The sequence below is a fragment of the Palaemon carinicauda genome, chromosome 16 (assembly GCF_036898095.1).
Source record: "Palaemon carinicauda isolate YSFRI2023 chromosome 16, ASM3689809v2, whole genome shotgun sequence".
Taxonomy (NCBI): Eukaryota; Metazoa; Arthropoda; class Malacostraca; order Decapoda; family Palaemonidae; genus Palaemon; species Palaemon carinicauda.
Genome location: NC_090740.1, coordinates 54,775,631 through 54,798,332, shown reverse-complemented (window position 1 = coordinate 54,798,332; position 22,702 = coordinate 54,775,631). Strand labels below are relative to the sequence as shown.

At 37.8% G+C, this 22,702-nt stretch overlaps 1 protein-coding gene across 3 annotated transcripts in view; it reads left to right on the top strand.

The window, feature by feature from the left end:
• The window catches only part of LOC137655738 (dehydrogenase/reductase SDR family member 11-like), a 584,611-nt gene extending 567,993 nt beyond the window's left edge, over nucleotides 1-16,618 (top strand). For all 3 annotated transcript variants that reach the window (XM_068389786.1, XM_068389784.1, XM_068389785.1), the window contains exon 7: nucleotides 16,366-16,618. In XM_068389786.1, the coding sequence (XP_068245887.1) occupies nucleotides 16,366-16,401 (36 nt within the window). In that variant the 3' untranslated portion in view covers nucleotides 16,402-16,618. The remainder of the gene's footprint in view (nucleotides 1-16,365) is intronic.
• Nucleotides 16,619-22,702: the final 6,084 nt, after the last annotated feature.

Here is a 22,702-nt window from a genome sequence, read left to right as displayed (position 1 = left end):
CCTATTGCATTGATATCTTGTTTATGTAAAATAATGGAGAAGATGGTCAATGCAAGACTGATTTGGTACCTTGAAAAGAAAGGTATTTTATCACCGATTCCATGTGGATTCAGAAAAATGCACTCAATGACTGATGTGTTGATACGACTTGAGTCCTCTAGATGTGAAGCCTTTGCTTCCAAACAGCACCATGTGACAGTTTTTTTTTTACCTTGAAAAGGCATATGATACCACATGGAGATACGGTCTACTGAAAACAATTCATGAATTGGGAATAAGAGGAGAGCTACCACTATTTATTCAGTCATTTTTTTCACATAGAATTTTCAAACAATTCATGAATTAGGAATAAGAGGAGAGCTACCACTATTTATTCAGTCATTTCTTTCACATAGAATTTTCAAGTGAGAGGGGGGGAAGCTCTATTAGAGAGTAAATTTCAGGAAGGAGGAGTTCCTCAGAGTAGTGTGCTGAGTGTAACCCTCTTCGCACTAATAATTAATGGGATATCCTCAGTGATTCCCCGGGATGTTCTCTCAACATTATTTGTGGATGATCTCTTTATATCATTTGCTGGAACTAGAATGGCAATGGTTGAGAGAAAACTACAACTCTCAATTGACAAAATTATTCAGTGGACCGATATGAATGAATTTAAGTTCTCGACAAGTAGAACTACTATTGTACCTTTCTGTCGTATCGGGGGAGTACATCCACACCCGGATATATACATGAAAGGTCAACATATCCCATGTGTAAGTGAAGCTAAATTTTTAGGTTTGATATTTGATTGTAGGCTTACATAGGTGTCTCACTTAAAAGCATTAAAAGATAAATGTTTTGAGGCTCTGAATCTTTTAAAAGTATTGTCCCATACATCATGGGGAGCAGACCGCAATACTACATTATTTTAAAATTATACAAGACTTTGATTGTTTCCAAAATTAGTTTTGGATGTGAAATATACTCCTCAGCCACCCCAAGTTGATTAAAGATGTTAGATTCAATACATCATGTTGATATTAGATTGTCCACAGAAGCGTCTAGAACCTCACCTTTCCCAAGTTTCCTTGTTGATGCTGGAGAGTTCCCTCTAGGACTTTTGTTATTCGGTATTGGTTTATATTGCTAAGACTCCCAAATTCTTTAGCCTTTCAGACTGCAAGCCTTGTAAGGCATTCAACATACTTTGAGTTGCACCCAAAATCTTGTCAACCTTATGGCTTTCGGGTGAAACAATTATTAAACAGTTTGTATATAATTAGAAGTAAGGTGCTTCATTCAAGGTATCATCAATGCCTCCATGGAATTAGCAGAGATATCTTTTTGTAAATACATTATTGGATTTAAGAAGAATATGACTGACTCAGAAGCCAGGTCTCTTTTCATGGAACATGTTGAAGAACATAGGGAATCGACTTTTATATATACTGATGGCTCCAAATCTCATGCTGGCGTTGGATTTGGAGCACATAGTAATGGTTTTAATTGTAGAGGTGTACTTCCTCTAACAGCTTCCATATTTACTGCCGAACTGTATGGCATATTAATCACTATTGAGAAAATAACTTGGAAAAGGAGGGTAGTTTTACAATTTTCAGTGATGCAAGGAGTGTCCTTCAAGCTTTAGAAGTTTTAAATTCTAGTAACCCTCTAGTTTTAAAGATTTTAGAATGGCTTTTTATTATTGGAAGGAGAGGTATAATGGTTCAATTTTGTTGGGTTCCAGCACATGTAGGTGTGTCTGGGAATGAGAAGGCAGATTTACTCTCACAGAATGCGGCATCCGAGTTGTTACCAAGAAGGTATCCCATTCCCTGTAATGATTTCCTACCTGATATCAAGAAATTGTTTTGTAATAAATGACAACAGCACTGGAATAATCTAGATGACAATAAAATAAGAGAAGTAACAAATGTCATATCTCCTTCAGAGGTATGACATGATGCCCCGAAAATGGGAGACAACTCTTTGTCGTCTCCGTATTGGTCACACTCGGTTGACACGAGTTTCTTCTGAAGGGGCAACACCAACCGTATTGCGACGACTGTTTAGTACCTTCAACAGTTAGGCATTTGTTGACCGAATGCCCCAAGTATAATAACTTAAGAAATAGATATCTATTTGAGGCTCGAGGTGAGGGTTGGCAGGTTCATCCTTGCCAAGATTCTTGGACATGATGTGTCCTACTATGCGAGTGGCATTTTTATTTATATTTCAGAAGCAGGTCTTCTTAAAACTATTTAACATCTATAGTGACATTCAACTTTTATGGTTTTAATTGAATATTCTTTTAATTTTTATATAAAATAAATGATATCGGCATCAATGACCTAAGATGTCAGGATGCCTGAAAACTTAATATCAATCAATCAAGTCATACAATTCTCCTTATACTGAAAGAGAATTTGATTCTGCACTTGCTACTTGTAATGATACAGCCTCTGGACCCAATGGAATTCCATATGCAATGATTAAACATGTACCTGTTAGTAGAAAGTTATTTATTTTAAGCATTTTTAGAAAATATGACATGGTCATAGTTATCCAAGTGTTTGGGAACTAGCCATTATTTTAGCTTTTTTAAAACCCGATAAGGATAAGTTCTTTGCAGCAAACTACCAACCTATTACATTGACATCTTGTTCATGTAAGATCAGGGAGAAGATGGTCAATGCAAGATTGATGTGGTTCCTGGAATAGAAGGGCATTTTATCAACTATCCAGTATGGATTTAGAAAAAAGCACTCGATGACTGATGAGTTGATACGACTGGAATCCTCTATTTGTGAAGCCTTTATTTGCAAGCAGCACCATGTAACAGTGTTTTTTGGCCTTGAAAAGGCATATGATACTGCATGGAGATAAGTTATATTTAAAACCATTCAGGAATTAGGATTAAGAGGAGAGATACCACTGTTTATTCAATCATTTCTTTCACATAGTTTTTCAAGTGATTGTGGGGGAAACTCTATCAGAGATGAAATATCGGAAAGAGTGAATTCCTCAGGATAGTATGCCAAGTGTAATCTAGCAATTATTGGGTAATCTTCAGTCATTCCCTCGGATATTCTGTCAACACTATTTGTGGATGATCTCTCCATATCATTTGCTGGAGCTAGAATGGCAACGGTTGAGAGAAAACTGCAACTCTGAATTGACAAAATTATCCAGTGGGCCAATATGAATGGATTTAAGTTTTCGATGAGTAAAACTGTTGTTGTATATTTCTGTTGTATTCAGGGAGTACATCCAAAACTGGTTGTATATTTCTGTTGTATTCAGGGAGTACATCCAAAACTGGATATATACATCGAAGGTCAACGGATCCCATATGTAAGTGAAGCTAGATTTCTAGGGTTGATAATTGATTGCAGGCATACATGGGTTCCCTACTTGAAAGCCTTGAAAGTAAAATGCCTTGAGGCTCTGAATCTTTTAAAAGTTTCGTCCCATACATCAGGGACAGAACTCAACAATCTGGAAATCATACAAGGATTTGATTTTTTCATAAATTAGTTATGCGTGTGAAATATACTTGTCAGCCACTCCAAGTCTGTCGTTACTTACAATAACGACATGGGAAATCAATTGTTATTGAATGTCTATGTTCATATTGTATATGGAAAATGTTCTTTTATATTACATTGCGTTAAGTGGAAATGTGCAGGTTTCTGTACAAATGAAGGTTTTGTTTATATTTAATTGTAATAAGCATTGTTACCAAGGAATATTGTCTTGTGAATAGTTGTATAAGTGGTTAACAATGCGATGTAAGTTGTTTGAATAGTTTCGTTCGGTTTGCGTTGAATAGTTGGTTTCGTTCGTTTGTTGTTTTCTTTTGTCGTGGGCGAACGAAGCGGAAGTCATGATTTTGGGAGAGAGAGCGAACGCATTATGTTTACGACAAAGACAGCAGAGGTAAATCGGGACAGTTGCTGCCTGTCACTTCTCAACGCTTGTAGCGTAATCTTCAGTGGACTTAATCAGGATGAAGAGAATTTCATTTGATTAACGAAGCCGTTCCTTCCCAGCATTTAATGAAGTGGATGAATTAATCAACCGAAGTTTTGGATGAGTATCATATAATATTTAGTTACCTTGTATGGGATAATTCGCTAGGGATATGCATATCTGTGCGTGGGATTCCGTGACTGGGTAAAATCAAATATTTATATGTGGTATCGTGGTTCACCCGTGCTTATTTGTAATCCGAACTCGGTAAGAACTTCATATGAAACCAAGTAAGTAATAATTGGGGCAAAACCTCAACAGAATATAGTATGACCATTTATCTTTGTAACACAATGCAATGAATTCCTAATGTAGAGAAAGGGTCTTGAGTTCTCTTAAAGAATCTGGTAATTAGTAATTTCGTGAATGACTGAAGTCATTATATGTTGTTGCTTGTTTGACCCTAATAAGTAACGACATTTGGTGCCGTGACCAGGATTTGTGAGATTTTTCGATAGATTCTAAAGTTTGAAAGCCGGTCATATAGTAATATTTTGGTTTAGTCACATGTACGATTAATACCGTTGGTGATTATATTGGACATTTACGCAGGGTTTTCCTGCTAATAACTATGTTGTGTTGAAGTTTTGCTGTTAATGCCTACCCTCCCTAACCTTGTTGAATTCTTTTGTTTTTGCGCGTTTCGTTAAATTGGTATGCGGTACCCTGCTTACATAACTAGACGGGATTAACCCTTTCTCTTTGTGTGGTGTCGTAAGAAACAGTAAATGGTGGTTTTTTTTGCGCAATTTGTAGGTTAGAGGCATTTCAGGCTTCATTAAAACGGTTTCTAATATGAAGTTTGATTAAATTAGTAACGCCTTGTCCTGCTTGCCTTAAGTCTTAAATTTGGTTTTGTTATTTTCCTTTACTTTGAATTAATGTAAATTTTCTCTTGTTAGAATATCTCTCATTTAACAATTTAATAATGAAACGTAAAGTAGCTGTTGTGGGACATTCTCATGTCACCCACATGGAGAATTGTTTTTTTTTTTGGTAGATCGCCATTATTTGAACCCTTAGAATATAGGACATTTGGGAGACCAGGGGCTGTTACAACCAACCTTATGACACCTGGCTTGCTAACCGAACTTACTACCTATGGGCCTAGTATCACTATCTTGTTCATAGGTAGCAATGACTTAGATGTACCAGGAGATAACCCTAACCTGGTGAATAGTGTTCACAAAAATATTCTAGGATTGGTAGAGAGTCTACATACAATCAATAATTCAGAAGTTTTTGTTATGTTAATAGAAATACGTAAAACACCATCTAGAACCTCTGCCGAAAACTATCAAAAGAGGAAAAGCTGTTTAAACAGGAAGTTAAAGTGAGATACAAGAATTAGGGTGATCCCTACCTTATTATCAGAAGGTGATGTAGCCAGAGATGGAATTCATTACAATCATAAAAGCTACAAGGCGTTGGCTCAACGTATTTGCATTGAGTCAAACAAATATGTGAAAAGTAAAGGGTGGTAGAAGGTGTGTAGGATCGTGGTCCTTCCCCTTCAGATTTAGGGCTGGGTTAAGTATGGGACAGGGCCTGCACATTCCACTACGCACATATAAAATTTCTCCTTTTCATTGTTTAATTTGCGTGAAAATTATTGGGTGATGAGTCACCTTTGGAAAATTTGCTAATTTAAAACTTTTGAACCCAGTTATTATAGTTGGATGCATATTTATTATTTATTGAAAGTTTGAATATATTGTATTTGTATTGTTTGAGTTTGGTCTTGTCACAATGGAGTCGTTGAAGCGTAGACGTGGCGGTTATAAATCCGTTATCACACGTTTTATTGGGAAGATGACCGAAGTGATCGATTCAACAGATATTGATGCTATAACTTCCCTTAGGGATTCTATTTTAGATAATTTGAACAAAGTTCTTGCTTTGGATGAACAAATTTTGGATTTAGTTAAAGAAGAGGAAATGTCTGATGAAATTATAAATCAAGCTGAATATGCAAGAGACGTCCGTACACATATCGGCAAACTCAATAGCTCTATTACTAACAATTTGAAGTTACTAAATCCTCTAATGCAACCACCGCCACTACCCACAGCCAGTATTAGATTACCCAAACTGGATCTTCCATATTACTCTGGAGATATATTAGAATGGAATTCCTTCTGGGAACTATACGAGGTGTCAGTACACCAGCGGAAAGACTTGGAACCAATTCAGAAGTTTTCATATTTACGAAGTGCACTCACAGGAGAAGCTTCGAAATTAATCTCGGGATTTAAATTTGAGGCCGCCAATTATCCACAAGCTGTATCTCTTCTCCTATCCACTTATGGAAAGAGAGATGAAATTAAGCATGTTCTGGTGAGAAGATTGCTAGAAATGCAGTCTCCTGCTGCCAATTCAGAATCATTGCAAACTTTCAGAGCTAATTTTGAATGCTCAATAAAATCGCTGGAAAGTGAAAGGCTGGAATTAAATGAACTTTGTTATTTTGCTCTATACCAAATTGCCTCAAAGCGTGAGTGAGACTGTGAAGCGTAGGTGTGGAGACGATTGGTTGGTATTAGACACCTTTAGGAAATACCTAGAAGAGGAGATTTGCAATCTAAGAACTTTTGTTTCAAATGATGTGAATAAAACTGAAACTCTGTCGTCAATATCTACATTCACGGTAAATCAATCCCAGGCTGTTAGACCGAAAACCAAGGGAATTGTGAATAAGTCCAGTCATCAGCAATCCACAAGATGTGCTCTTTGTGATAAAGAACATTGGTGGACTCATTGCAAAACTTACACAACCAGAGATGAAAGGTTGAATCGTATGAGAGCTTTGCAGTTATGTTTTGTTTGTGCTTCTAAGAAACATTTTAGTGTGGATTGTGACAAATCAAGTTGCAATAATGGTTGTAATTTGAGACATCATCGCATCTTATGTGATAGGGACCAAACAACAAAGCAAAGCAAGAATAAACAAAGTGGTGTACAAGTGGGAACACTATCAGTAAATGAGTAGGAGAAACCAAATAAATCAGGTAAGCAATCCATATTACCAACAGCAACAATTCCTCTGAAAGGGAAGAAAGGTCGAATGGTACGACTTAGAGGGCTGTTGGATACTTGTGCCGAGAGGACATTTATTAAAAGATCGGCTCTAGAGAGACTGCAATATAGGTCCAAAGGAGTTGAAAAGATTGCCGTGAGAGGTTATCTAGCTAGTAAACCTGTTCATGAATACGAGTTGATAAGTGTCGCCATACCACATAAAGGCAAGTTGATAATAATGGACTGCATAGTGGTGGATGAGCTGCCAGAATATGCGAAGAAATTTGACGTTAAGAGAAGCTTAAAGTCGTTATGTAAAACTAAGATCAGCTTGGCTGATAAAGATTTTGATTTGCCTGTTGAGAATCAATCAACTATTGAATTGTTGGTAGGGGTTGATAATGTTTATAATATTTTGCATCCAGGATTCAAAAGGGTTAGAAATTTAATATTGTTGCCGACCATATTTGGTTATGTAGTGTCAGGCACATGTAGTGCTCCCCCCACTAGGGAAACTCAGGTGACAATTTTGAAGCTAGCTGTACAAACTGAAGGAATTGAAGCTACTCATAATAAAAATCCCAAGACTGATCTGGATGCATTGTGGAGTTTGGATAGACTGGGAATAGGTTGCAGTGAGTTGCGAGAACAAGACCAGAGGGTCTTAAAGGACTTTGAGAGCACTATAACCTATTCTGAAATTGATAAACAGTATGTTGTGGCGTTGCCGTGGAGAACCAATAGATTCAGATTGAAGACAAATTTTGGTTTAGCCATGAGTAGACTTCGACAGCAGAGCATCAAGTTTCAGAAGGATGTCGATTACTTGGATCATTATCAGAAAATCTTGCAAGAGCAAGAAGATAGAGGATTCATTGAAAGGGTAATCTATAATAAATCTGATGTGGATTGTCATTACTTGGCACATCATGGAGTGCTTAAAGACAGTGCCACTACTCCAATAAGAATAGTGTTTGATTGCTCATCAAAACAAGGTAAAAATGGATTAAGCCTGAATGATTGTCTATGGACTGGACCACACGTAACGGCTGATCTACTCAGAGTCCTGCTGCAATTTAGAACTAACACCTTTGCTTGCATTAGTGATATTGAGAAGGCATTTTTAATGGTACAGTTACGTGAAGAAGATCGCAGTTATACGCGCTTTTTATGGTTGGAAAATCCAACAGATCCCAATAGTAAATTAATAGTATACAGATTTAGAATAGTATTATTTGGAGCTACATGCTCACCTTTTCTCCTAAATCCAACCATCAAGCATCACTTGTCCACTGTGGTCTCGTGGTTACCCCGGTCCAAGACAGTGGATGTAGTGGAAAGACTGAAGAAAGATTTGTACGTAGATAATTTGCAATTTACGGCTAATGGTGAATCTGAGTTGATGGATTTATATTTTAATGGCAACAAAATATTTGCTCAGGCTCACTTATATTTGAAGGAGTGGGTTAGCAATAGCGAGTCTATACAAACTATTGCTGCTGCTAATCAAATTGAAGCCAAACAAAACCAAACAAAACCAAATTCATAAAGTATTGGGATTGAATTGGGATATAATTAAAGACGTTTTAACTATCAATCCAACTCATATTAATAGATCGAGTCAAACAAAGAGAGAGATTCTCAGTACCGTTGCCCAAATATACGATCCATTGGGATTGCTTCTCCCTGTTACTATGAAAGCAAGGATATTTTTGCAGAAATTGTGGAAGGAACATCTGGATTGGGACGAACAACTCGCCAACCCGCTACAAGAGGAATGGAGTGAAATACGCAAGGACTTGGAGAAGTGTTTTGAAATATCCTTTCCTAGGAGTGCTAGCCTAGGAACTGGTGATACCTTGCACATATTCTGCGATGCTAGCGAAACTTCATATGGTTGTGTGGCCTATAGAGCAAATGGTGAAAGCTCTAATATAATTTTAGCAAAGGGCCGAGTGGCGCCCATTAAGGAATTGACGACAATTCCGAAATTGGAACTAATGGCATTGTTGCTAGGAGCAAGAATGACAAAATTTATTATTGACTCCTTTGATGAGAAGGAATTTAAACAATTATATGTCTGGTCAGACAGTAAAGTCGCCCTTAGCTGGATTGTGTCCAGTAATGTTCTGCCTGTGTTTGTGAGAAACAGAGTAATTGAGATTAACTCTTTGATTCCGGGGTCAGTCCTGTCTTACGTACCGTCGTCAGAAAACCCCAGTGATTGGTTGACACGGGGAAAGAGTGCTAAGGTGTTAGCAAAGGACTCCTTTTGGTGGGAGGGACCCCCTTGGTTAAAAAATCACACACTGCCAATTGATAGGTCATGGGTTGGGTGTACACATATACAAGGTGAACAGGACATTGTGGTCAATGTTGTAGGGGACAAAGATGCAACACGCCTGCTTGATTGGGAAATATTCAGCAGAGCTGACAAGGTCTTTAAGACCATAGCTTGGATAATGCGATTTGTAAAGAATTGCAGACTAGCAACCAATGACAGGAAAACTGGTAGTTTGACTCTGGAAGAGTTACAAGAAGGAAAGGTCAAAACAATTGTTCTCGTGCAGAGAGAGTACTTTCCAGAAGAATATAAAGCCCTGAAAAGGGAGGAAACAAACCCAAAATTGTCATTAATTCGCCAGTTGAATTTGTTTTTGGATAATAATGTAATGAGATGTAGAGGCAGGTTGGAACATGCAACACTACCTGAAGAAGTCAAATTTCCTACTTTACTGCCAAAAGGTTGTGTTCTGAGTAAGTTGTTAATAAGATGACATCATGGGATGCAAGGGCACATGGGGGTGAACGCTACTGTAGCTAGTGTAAGACAGGAGTTCTGGATACCACAGCTGCGACAACTGGTCAAGAGCGTGTTACATCATTGCGTGATCTGTAAGAAAGTTCAAGGAAAACCATATAAAACTAATATAATGCCCCCATTGCCAGAATTCCGGGTACAACGGAAACAACCTTTTAGCGTTACTGGGGTGGATTATACCGGGGCGTTATGGATAAAGGAAGGGAAGCAAAATCCGGAGAAGGTGTATGTCATACTATTCACATGCCTGATCACTAGGGGTATACATCTGGAAGTAGTCAGAAATCAGTCCGCTGACTCATTCCTCATGGCCTTCCGGAAGTTTAGCAGCCGTAAAGGCTTTCCTTCACTAATGTTGAGTGACAACGCCACTACCTTTGTAGCAGCATCTGAATATCTGAGAACAATGGCAGAGAGCCCCCTTTTTCAAAACCATCTGAAGAAAATAGAGTGTAAGTGGAAATTTATACCAGCAAGAGCACCTTGGTTTGGTGCAATCTGGGAGAGATTGATCGGACTATTGAAAACCTGTATGAAGAAGGTAATTGGTCGAGCTCTTCTCAGTTATGATGAATTATCCTGCATTTTGGTGGAATTGGAATCCATCATAAATGACAGGCCACTAAGCTACACCTCGGGGGACCTTGATCAGAAGGAGATTCTAACTCCCAATCACCTGATCTTGGGTAGGAAATTAAGATCCTTTCCCAAGGAAACTATTAATTGGGATGAGGTATCTGAAGACCCATTGTATAGTAAAACTGATATTGTAGAAAGGAGATTCCTTTACATATCCAAATTGTGTGATCAGCTATGGAAAAGATGGGAACATGAATATTTGATTTCGTTAAGAGAGACTTATCGAATTGGAGTCCAACATAATTCTTGGCCCAAAATAGGAGATGTTGTCCTCGTACATGATGAAGGGCCAAGAAACAAATGGAGGTTGGGTCAGGTGATTCAGGTGCATGTGGGGTCTGACAATGTAGTTAGGATAGCTACCCTCAAAACCTCCCATGGCCAGATCATGCGTCCCATTGTGAAGTTGTACCCGTTAGAGTTATGGCAAGAAGTTGAGACTCCTGATCCTGCCAAAATTCCTGAAGTGAGTACCAGACCATTCAGGAAGGCTGCTCGGGTGGCTGCAGAAACTAGAAAAGATTTGATTCAAAAGGGACTGTTGTAAATACTTGTATATTATAACTTTTGTGGCGGGGAATATGTCGTTACTTACAATAACGACATGGGAAATCAATTGTTATTGAATATCTATGTTCATATTGTATATGGAAAATGTTCTTTTATATTACATTGCGTTAAGTGGAAATGTGCAGGTTTCTGTACAAATGAAGGTTTTGTTTATATTTAATTGTAATAAGCATTGTTACCAAGGAATATTGTCTTGTGAATAGTTGTATAAGTGGTTAACAATGCGATGTAAGTTGTTTGAATAGTTTTGTTCGGTTTGCGTTGAATAGTTGGTTTCGTTCGTTTGTTGTTTTCTTTTGTCGTGGGCGAACGAAGTGGAAGTCATGATTTTGGGAGAAAGAGCGAACGCATTATGTTTACGACAGAGGCAGCAGAGGTAAATCGGGACAGTTGCTGCCTGTCACTTCTCAACGCTTGTAGCGTAATCTTCAGTGGACTTAATCAGGATGAAGAGAATTTCATTTGATTAACGAAGCCGTTCCTTCCCAGCATTTAATGAAGTGGATGAATTAATCAACCGAAGTTTGGATGAGTATCATATAATATTTAGTTACCTTGTATGGGATAATTCGCTAGGGATATGCATATCTGTGCGTGGGATTCCGTGACTGGGTAAAATCAAATATTTATATGTGGTATCGTGGTTCACCCGTGCTTATTTGTAATCCGAACTCGGTAAGAACTTCATATGAAACCAAGTAAGTAATAATTGGGGCAAAACCTCAACAGAATATAGTATGACCATTTATCTTTGTAACACAACGCAATGAATTCCTAATGTAGAGAAAGGGTCTTGAGTTCTCTTAAAGAATCTGGTAATTAGTAATTTCGTGAATGACTGAAGTCATTATATGTTGTTGCTTGTTTGACCCTAATAAGTAACGATAAAGTCGATTAAAAGTTTTAGATTCTCATATCAGGAAGAGGGAGTTCCTCAGAGTAGTGTACTAAGTTTAACCCTATTTGCACTAGCAATTAAGGGGATATCCTCAGTCATTCCCCAGGATATTCTCTCAACACTATTTTTGGATGATCTCTCCATATCATTTGCTGGAGCCAGAATGGCAATGGATGAGAAAAAACTACAACTTTCAATTAACAAAATTATTCAGTGGGCTGATATGAATGAATTTAAGTTTTCAACAAGTACAACTGTTGTTGTCCATTTCTGTCATATTTGGGGAGTGTATCCAGACCCAGATATACACATCAAAGATCAACGGATCACGTATGTAAGTGAAGCTAGATTTCTAGGGTTAATATTTGATTGTAGGCTTACATGGGTTCCCTACTTGAAAGCCTTAAAAGTAAAATGCCTTTAGGCTCTGAATCTTTTAAAAGCTTTGTCCCATACATTGTGGGGGCAGACCTCAAAACTTAGAATTATACAAGGCCTTGATTTTTTAAAAATTAGTTATTTGTGTGAAATATACTCGTCAGCCACCGCAAGCCGATTAAAAGTTTTAGATTCTATACGTCATGCTGGTATCAGATTGTCTACAGGAGCCTTTAGAACCTCGCCTATCCCAAGCCTCCTTGTTGACATTGGAGAGTTACCTTTATACCTTTACCGGATGTCTTCTATTGGTCAGTATTGGTTTAGGTTGCAAAGACACTCTGAATCTAGACTGCAAACCTTGTAAGGCATTATAGATATTTCGAGTTGCACCCAAAATCTCTTCAATCTTATGGATTTCTGATAAAAACATTATTAATAGACAGCCTTGATATAGGTAGAAGTAAAGTGTTCCCATGTAGGATATCATCTTTTAATCTATGGAAATTAATGGTTATATCTTTTTGTAGATATTTTATTGGTATAAAAAAGAACAAGACTGACTTAGAAACCAGGTTCCTCTTTATGGAACATAAAGAACACAGGAATTCAACTATTATATATACTGATGGCTCCAAATGTGATGCTGGCATTGGATTTTGAGTATATAGTAGTGCTTTTAATCTTAGAGGTGTACTTCCTCTAGCATTTTCTATATTTATTGCCGAACTATATGGCGTTAGAAGACAAGGGCAATTTTACCATTTTTAGTGATGCCAGAAGTGTCCTACAAGCTTTAGAAGTTTTTAATTCCAATAATCTTCTAGTTTTGAAGGTTTTAGAGTGACTTTTATTTATTGGGATGTAAGGTATAATAGTTCGATTTTGCTGGGTTCTGGCACACGGTGTGTCTGGAAATGAGAAAGTGGATTTGCTGGCATAGAGTGCTGCAGCCGAGTTGCTACCAAGAAGGTATCCCATTCCCAGTAATGATCTTTTACCTACAATTAATAATTTTATTTATAATATTTGGCAACAGCATTGGGATAGTTTACTTGAAAATAAGATGAGAGAAATTAGTAATGTTATATCCCCTTGGAGGTATAACGGGATGCCCTGAAAGTGGGAGACTTCTCTGAGTAGTCTCCGCATTGGTCACACTCAGCTGACACATGAGTTTTTGCTGGCTGGCCAGCATCAACCATATTGCAACAACCATTTGGTACCATTGAGAGTGAGGCATATGTTAACCGAATGCCCCATATAAGGTAGTGAGAGAAATAGATATCTGTTTTTGGCTCGAGGTGAGGATGGCAGGTTCATCCTTGCCAAGATTCTTGGACATAATGTATCCTACCATGTTAGTGGTATTTTTAGCTTTATTTTGAGGAAAAGGTCTTCTGAAAGATACAGTGATGCCTCACGTGAAATTATTTGGTTCCGTAAGAGCTTTGGTAAAGTGATTTGTTTGTGTAGCGAGTCGCCTTTTACATGTAAATAGCCTAATTTGTTCCAGACCCTAGATTAACACCACATTTTGAAAAGGATATGCACCACCAAGCAGTACTGAATATATGAAAAGTACTGTATTTTTTATGATTTAATAACAAATTAACATTGCTAACCTGAAAAGTAAGTGTTTAATTAGAGCAAACAGTAAAAATACAGTAACAAAAATGTGGCGATGTCCGAGAACGAAAAACGGGGTGGTAGAGGAGGATAAAAACGGCGGAAAACGTTTACGTACAAGTGGCAGAAAACATATTCACTCAACTTTACAAAACAGATTTATAAATGACAGAAAACATGAACACTTAATTTTAGGAAATGCATCTACAAATGGCAAGAAATATTAACTCTTAACTTTAAGAAACAACAGAGAAAAAACTTTATCTGGCTAAACCAGGCTCACCCGTCTGAGCCTTGGACTATGAGACGTTATTAGAAATACTTTGTATCATTACTCAATGGTTCGATTATGGGAATAGTAACTAATATTCAGTAATGCATCAAAAGGAAATCACTTGATTTGCCGCTCGCCTTAGAAATATGACGCCATCAGACTTCTTTTCTTAGATTTATGGTAAGTAGTACTATTCTCATAACTGATATAAACCACTGAAACACTTGATAACGTTACTTGATATTTTGATGATGGTAATAATAAGATTACTCGGTAACACACAGAAAGGAAATCATTCGGTTTGCCAGCGCGTCTTACGCCAGAAATATGACGTCATAGGACTTGAAGCGAACTCGACAAAGAATGACTTGCGAAATATGTAAAACCCATTTCTTTTTTCTTGTAAGAAATGAAAGAAAATTCTAACTTACAAAGCAAAACTGTTTCATTTTTGTAATGTAAAAGAAAATATGTTTTTAAGAAAATATTTGTCCTATTAGTGTACTGTATTTTCATCAGATAAATATTGATCTATAATCAAAGATGAAATAAAACTATCTTAGAGTCAAATTTACATTTGTACTGTACTTATAACAGCTGATACAAAACCCACAAAATACTTTGTATAGTTACTTGATATTTTGATAATGGGAATACTAATACTAATCATTAGCCTCTTTGAAGGAAATCACTTTATTGGCCGCTCGCCTTCCGACGGAAATATGATGTCACCAGACATATGACATGAACTCGACAGATATTAAAACTTTTTTAATGTATTTTTTACTGAAAATGGATACTGTATATTATCAATAAAAGAAAATACTAACTTACCAAGATAAATCGGTTAATTTTTATATAAGAAAATAGATTATTTTTAATGAAATATTTGTCCCATTAGTGTACTATTTCTGACATACCTGTGACGTCATCAGAGTGAAAAAGACGATCGTGAAGTCAAAGTCATAAGTCCCATATATCGTAAGTCGACGACTACCTGTAACGTCTAATGAAATATGAAGACTTAATAATGAACTAGAATTAAAATACTGTATGAAGCTTTTAAATGAACTACTCACTCACACATGCACAGAGGAAGAGAGAGAACATATTCGTATGATAACTAATAATAATGGCTGTAAACGTAGTGTATGAAAACTATGATATCCTGTAACATTTTGGTGCTGATGTAATATTTGTCATGAAGGTATTTCAAATAAATTATGAAACTATATGAACAATACACATTCTCTCAATACGATAGTAGAACCTTCGGAGCAGCTGATCACAACCAAAGGTAAACAAAGAGAGTTTGTAATTGTTGATTGTTAAAATGCTTGCGAAATTGAAAAATAGAATAGAAAACTGTATTATATTAGAGCATATGATATATTAAACAAGAAAAGGAAATAATGATATACAGTAAGAAAATATTGATAAAATATGACTTACATGACTGCCAAACCATGATGCATCATGCTAAATCTATGAAACTTCACTTCTTAAGTTTGACATACGTCCAGATCGACTTATGGCACGTCTCTTGGTCGTAAGTCAACGACTACCTGTAATAGTGGTAAGACACACACTTGTAATCTCGCAAATTATGATAGAACACAACTGACAGTGAATATCAAAGACACAAGACACAAGCACTAAACACTATAAGCATACAGTGAGGGCAATGCAGATATCTGATCACAGAGAGAGGAAGTAGGCACCTCTGTGGAAGCACTTTGAACAAGCGTTATGCATCGCTCGCAGTAGTTGTATTGTAACAAAGCATGATGCAGTCATACCAATTTTCTTTTGATTGTCTGGTCATAGAAATTGAAAAATAGGAGTAATCCATATAAATAACACAAAAGTTTGTATCTGCATAGGAATAGCTAAATTTTAATGAAGAAGAATTTTTTTTTCTGAGAAAATGGATTTTGAATACCACAATTGAATGCATACAAAGTTTTTAATGTATATGTGGATTTTTTTTATTGTAACCTTCAAGTTAAAAGATAAATAGTATCCTTTCTATCAAAACCTCAAAAATAGAATATAATGAGACCTCATGCCATTGGTAACCACTCATAATATTTTTATAATGCTTTTTCATCTATTCTTTTGCAGATTCATGACCTTATCATCAGACCTACATGCTCGTAAGTTACAAGACAGGAATGAACTAAAGTAAAAAAATACAGCTTCAAGTAATATTTTTTTCTGTTTAAATGGGAGATAAAAATGGAAAAAGTAATGCCTTCATCTAATGTGTTTTGACAATACACTAATTCTTGCCTTTTATATACAGTAGTTTTAAATGTCAATGAAATATTTGTCAAATTGATTTGGTATTTGGATTACATAAAGCATATATTGAAAATGTCTTACTTTCCTTTGCTAAAATTCTTGACTTTATATATTAAGTGTGGGCTATTTGATTGAATCATGGTTTCAAGAGCTTAAAGGTGCCAATGAACATTCAAGGGAATTACAGATTCAACTTCATCTACTTAATGGTTTCATTTTCATTGCACAAGAGACAATCTGAACAGAAATATAATGTATATTATGGATTTAACTTGTTTGTTTATAAGGCAAGGCTTTTATTAATTAACATTTGCAAAGCAAATTAAGTAAAAGCTTATGAGCTATCTAAATGTGGGGAGGTGGGTGGCTACTTGTGTTAATATTGGTTAAGTATTTGAATAAATTTTGGGTGCATATATAGATATGGATTGAGAAAAGAAATTGATTTTATGATAAAGGAAAATGGCTAAACTTCATTTCATTTACCCATCTGCCTTTTATCAGAATGAAGGGAGGGGGGGGGTAACAATGGGGAATTATTGAAATCCACTTCAATAAGGAAAATGGAATGCTAATTTGAACAAAATTCTTCAATGGTTCTTACCCATAAATCCTAACCACTTACATTTACTGGCCACAACCCAGATGAACGAGACGTCTTTTTAGTCCTGGATCCACCCCCTAGGAAGCCGTGTACATTTCAGAGTTTACTAATGATTTTGATAGCGATGGTTAGCTTAGACCCTAGAGAATAGATTCTACCTGACTGCTCAGCTGGAAAGTACTGCACTTTTTCACGCGGTTGAATCGAAGAAGGCCGCCATCCAAAATTCTTGATATTAGCTATTTCATGATATTAGTTATTCTATCCATCATTATTTTACTGGATATGAATTAAAATTAAGTCCAAAAGAAATTTCCTATTCAGATACTATACATAACTATCATATTATTGCGTAAGACAAGATGGCCGCTATATAAATTTGACAAAAATTATGTAAAAGTGAGTATTTTTAATCATTAGATTTGCATCATTTTTGCAATCATATTTAAGCGTTTGCTTACGTTAATCAAAGAATAAAAATCTAAAATTTAATTTTGCTATGTTGTTAAGGCCTAATGTGTTGTAAATTAGATCCAAGATGGCTTCCGAATGTAAGATACAGTCGCAAGGGATTTCATTACTACAGTACTTGTTGTCATTGAATCGTGTTTAACATAACCTTGTTGTATATATCAACCAAATCATTAATGTTTTTTTCAAAAGCCAACTTTGATTAAAACTAGAGCGTTATCCTGAACTCTTCGATGAATTACTTACGAAGATTTTGAGGAATTCATCAAGATGGCAGAAGAAAAGTCTGAACTTTGCAAATATCTAGGATTATAGCTAAAGATAGTCGGGATCATAGAGAACAACGTATCAGCTGAAAGTGAAGGCAACTGGAATCTACATGTAGCTGTCACTGGTGATTCCATTCCTATCTTCTGTGAGTTTGATAGTTTAAAGTATGTCAACTCAGGGTCCTGGTATTTTGAAAGGATAAAAGCCTTAGAATTTACCCACCCCGATATTTTCTGGTGCTTTATGCTTGGACAATGGGCGATAATAAAAACCCCAGGATGGTTTAAAGCTGTAAGTGCAGATACGAGACTAGAACATTCTGGATAACGTTTTTCCTAGGGTCCTGGTGGGTATTTTGTGGTTGATGCCACACACAAAGTAAGTGTTGTCAGTGAATTTGAGCACATTTATTACGAAATCGGGACCATTTGTTCAGCCCTAAACACTGTTACTTTTAATAAATCATTACAATACCAGGAGTGTCAATTGCAGCACACTCAGTCCACGTCGAAAAGTAGCTGTCAAAAGAAGTGTGGTCAGGCTTCTTGATTTCACTTTGAAACAACAAAATCCGTATGTCTTTGATGTTTCTGTGCCAGTCTTACTTCATAATCCATATACTCAAGTAGCTGTTGATCGAGAAGTGACAGACCGTTTGCTGTACTGCATAAAGAATGGAGAAAAGACGTGGAAGGAGATCGGAGATCAGCATTTTCTCCAAAAGATGGTCAGGCTATTTGCAACAATGAATTTATGGAAGTTGCCTTCTTTTAATCAGCTCCCCAAGAGTGTAACAAATATCCAGATTAAAGAGAAGTTAGAAGTTTCCACAAAAGAAATTGCAACACCATATAGATATATTGAACTAGCCAGAGAAAGAGAGAGGGGATGAAGATAGATGATATATTGTGATTTGATGCTTGTTTCTTCTTTGTTCCTTGGTGATATCCCCTTTCCCCCAACCAAGTCAAAAATAATGGAGGAAATCAAGTTAAGACTCATCAATGTAATTGCAAGAAATATTGGGAGAAAGAACCCTGTCTAAATACTGCAGCTATGGTTGACACTATATCAAAGATGCAAGGAATATGAATCAATAGCCAATTTTCTATGCTCCCTAATTAATTCTTCTGTGAGTATTAGTTATATGATTCACATGTGTCACTTTCTCCTTGATTCTTATGTCCAATTCTCAATGAAAGACTCAGAAAGATTAAGATGATATGATGGTGTAGAAGGCATTGATATCAATGGATTGGATTTCAACACATCCATACCAGTAATGTCAGAAAGATTTTGGGCCTCAGAAAGGAACAAAGAGAATATTCACTTGGTATACCATGGCACTCCTTCTTTGTCTACATCTTTACCCCAAAAGAAGAAAATACCATGGCACTCTCAACAATTCCAATATGAATATTAATATAATCTTCTTATTGACTGCAAAGGATGATAATGGTGCCATTCCTGAGCTGAATAATTGGCTGGAGAAAGCCAACTATAAGGTCATTCGGCACATATGCACTGCGAGTCCAAAAAATGTATGCGCCTCCTTGTGCTGATACCGACACCGTTATCATTCTGCTATTCTACATTTCTGAATTCATTGCGTTAGGATTGAAGGAGCTTTGGCTCCAGTGCGTCACAGGTGACCACAGAAGAATGTTTACTGTCCATGAAGTCTTTACAGTGTTTGGCTCAACTCTGTCAAAAGCAATAATGAAGGCTAATGTTCTCACTGGAAATGACTGTATCAGCAAGATTGAGACCAAACATGCTGTACTATCATGTAATCCTTATTCTATCTAGCCAATTTTGGTGAAGCAAAACTATTATCTGAGCAAGGCATTGCTCAAGCTGAGCGGTATCTTGTCAAGGTATGGGCTGGAGTTAGATCCAACACAACTTCACAAACATTTGACCCTCTAGTCCCTGAGGACATGGCTTGCATATAGCTGATAGAGAGAGAGAAAGCATGGAGCAAAGGACTGCCTTAACTATGTATGTTTACACTAAATAAGGATGTAAGTATATAACTTACTGCCTTCCCTCAGAAAGAAGGTTCAAATGGAAGGGGAAAATGCATCATTCAGGCTTCCATCCAACCACAAGTACCGTTGCCGGCATAGTCCGGCTGGCATATGGCCGGCTGGTTAGTACCCGGCGGCACTGGTATACAGTAGTCAGCATGCCACCGACTGAGGAAGTACCTGTCGGCGCCAGCCCGGCCAGCATGCTGCGGTCGGGTTAGTACCCCGGTTACCGGACTTGTGGTCGGCAGTCCAAGGGAGGACTGAAGAATCTTGGCGACAGAAGGGTCTCCCACCGGCAGCCGTCATGGCTGGCACAACCTTCCCGGATCCTTGTCCATAAGGGAAAACTGAGTGACTAAACAGCTGCTATGTAGGAACCGCGGCCGGCCCCACAACCCACCGGCAAGCGGTGAGAATGCGGGACGACGGCCATAGCTAAAAGGACAGAGAGGGGGCAGGGAAAAGGGTCCTGTATAAAGTGTAGAAGGCGGCGGCATTGTTGCCTCCCCCACTACACAAGGGAGAAAACTCTGTTTCAGTATCAGCGCCGTCCTAGGCGGCAGAAGAATGTCTATTCTTCAACCTAGGGTCTGCCAAAATAGTGTTAGGAGGGGCCGGCAGGTTTGCCGCCCCCCCTCTCAACAAGGGAGAAACATCGTTTCAGTGCCGGCGCCATCCTAGGCTGTAGAAGAATGTCTATTCTTCAGCCTAGGGTCTGCCAGCACAGGACTAGTCATCTAAACCGCAGGGAGAAGGTGGCGGCATCATACCACCACCCCCGGTGCGGTTTAGGGAGGCTCAGCCTCCTATGCCGGCGGCTATAAGCCGGCAGGGGAGTGACTACTCACCCTGCCGCTCTGCCGCCAGCAGAAAGACTGAATACTCTGAGATTCTGCCAAAAACCAAAGCCGGACACTCCCCAGCAAAGGTGGGAGACAGAAAAACCATAGCCTAGTCAAGCCGGAGTGAACTACTCTATGGCAAGACCAGAAAGGGTTGCCGCAGCAGGCGGCACTCAGAGGGAAAGAGGGATTACCCTTAACTCTCCACAGGAGACAAGTATCGAGTTATATAATTCTAGGAGATATACTATCTCCCTTAGAAATCAATAAAATGATACACAAGGGTAAACGGGGGAAATATCTAAAAGTATACTACATCGCCTTGGCTAGGTAGCCTAGGCAAGACGAGATCTCGGTTACCTAAATCACCAAACTCTAACGTATACGATTGACAAAGAAAGAAGAAAAATGTTATTTTTATTAATAAAATAAATTTTTGAATATACTTACCCGGTGATTATATAAGCTGAAGCTCTGCTGCCCGACAGAAAAACTCTACGTTCAAAATCCGCCAGCGATCGCTATGCAGGTAGGGGGTGTACTTCAACAGCGCCATCTGTCGTGCAGGTACTCAGTACTCAATGTAAACACAGAACTCAACTTTCTCCTCGGTCCACTGGGTCTCTATTGGGGAGGAAGGGAGGGTCCTTTAATATATAATCACCGGGTAAGTATATTCAAAAATTTATTTTATTAATAAAAATAACATTTTTCAATATTAAACTTAGCCGGTGATTATATAAGCTGATTCACACCCAGGGGGGTGGGTAGAGACCAGCATTAATTGTTTACATTATTATGAGCTAAGGATTTTGTATTTCATTTTAGCAGTTATTCAAAATAACAAACATAAAATAAATAAGTACCTGGTAAGGAAGTCGACTTGAACAATTACTCTGCCTTTTTTAAGTACGTCTTCCTTACTGAGCCTCGCGATCCTCTTAGGATGCTGAGCGACTCCTAGGAGCTGAAGTATCAAGGGTTGCAACCCATACTAAAGGACCTCATCAAAACCTCTAATCTAGGTGCTTCTCAAGAAAAGAATTTGACCACCCGCCAAATCAACCAGGATGCGAAAGGCTTCTTAAGCCTCCGGACAACCCAAAAACAACAATAAAAAACATTTCAAGAGAAAGATTAAAAAAAGGTTATGGAATTAGGGGAATGTAGTGGTTGAGCCCTCACCCACTACTGCACTCGCTGCTACGAATGGTCCCAGGATGTAGCAGTTCTCGTAAGAGACTGGACATCTTTAAGATAAAAAGACGCGAACACTGACTTGCTTCTCCAATAGGTTGCGTCCATTATACTCTGCAGAGATCTATTTTGTTTAAAGGCCACTGAAGTTGCGACAGCTCTAACTTCATGTGTCCTTACCTTCAGCAAAGCATGGTCTTCCTCATTCAGATGGGAATGAGCTTCTCGTATCAACAGTCTGATATAATAGGAAACTGCATTCTTTGACATAGGCAAAGAAGGTTTCTTAATAGCACACCATAAAGCTTCTGACTGTCCTCGTAAAGTTTAGTTCGTCTTAAATAGAACTTAAGAGCTCTAACAGGGCATAAGACTCTTTCTAGTTCATTTCCAACCAAATTTGAAAGGCTTGGAATATTCGAAACGATTTCGGCCAAGGACGAGAAGGTAGCTCGTTTTTGGCTAGAAAACCAAGCTGTAAAGAACATGTAGCCGTCTCAGATGAAAATCCGATGTTCCTGCTGAAGGCCGTGAATCTCACTGACTCTTTTAGCTGTTGCTAAGCAACGAGGAAAAGAGTCTTTAAAGTGAGATCTTTAAAGGAGGCTGATTGTAGTGGCTCGAACCTTTCTGACATAAGGAATCTTAGTACCACGTCTAAATTCCAACCCGGTGTAGCCAAACGACGCTCCTTCGAGGTCTCAAAAGACTTAAGGAGGTCCTGTAGATCTTTGTTGTTA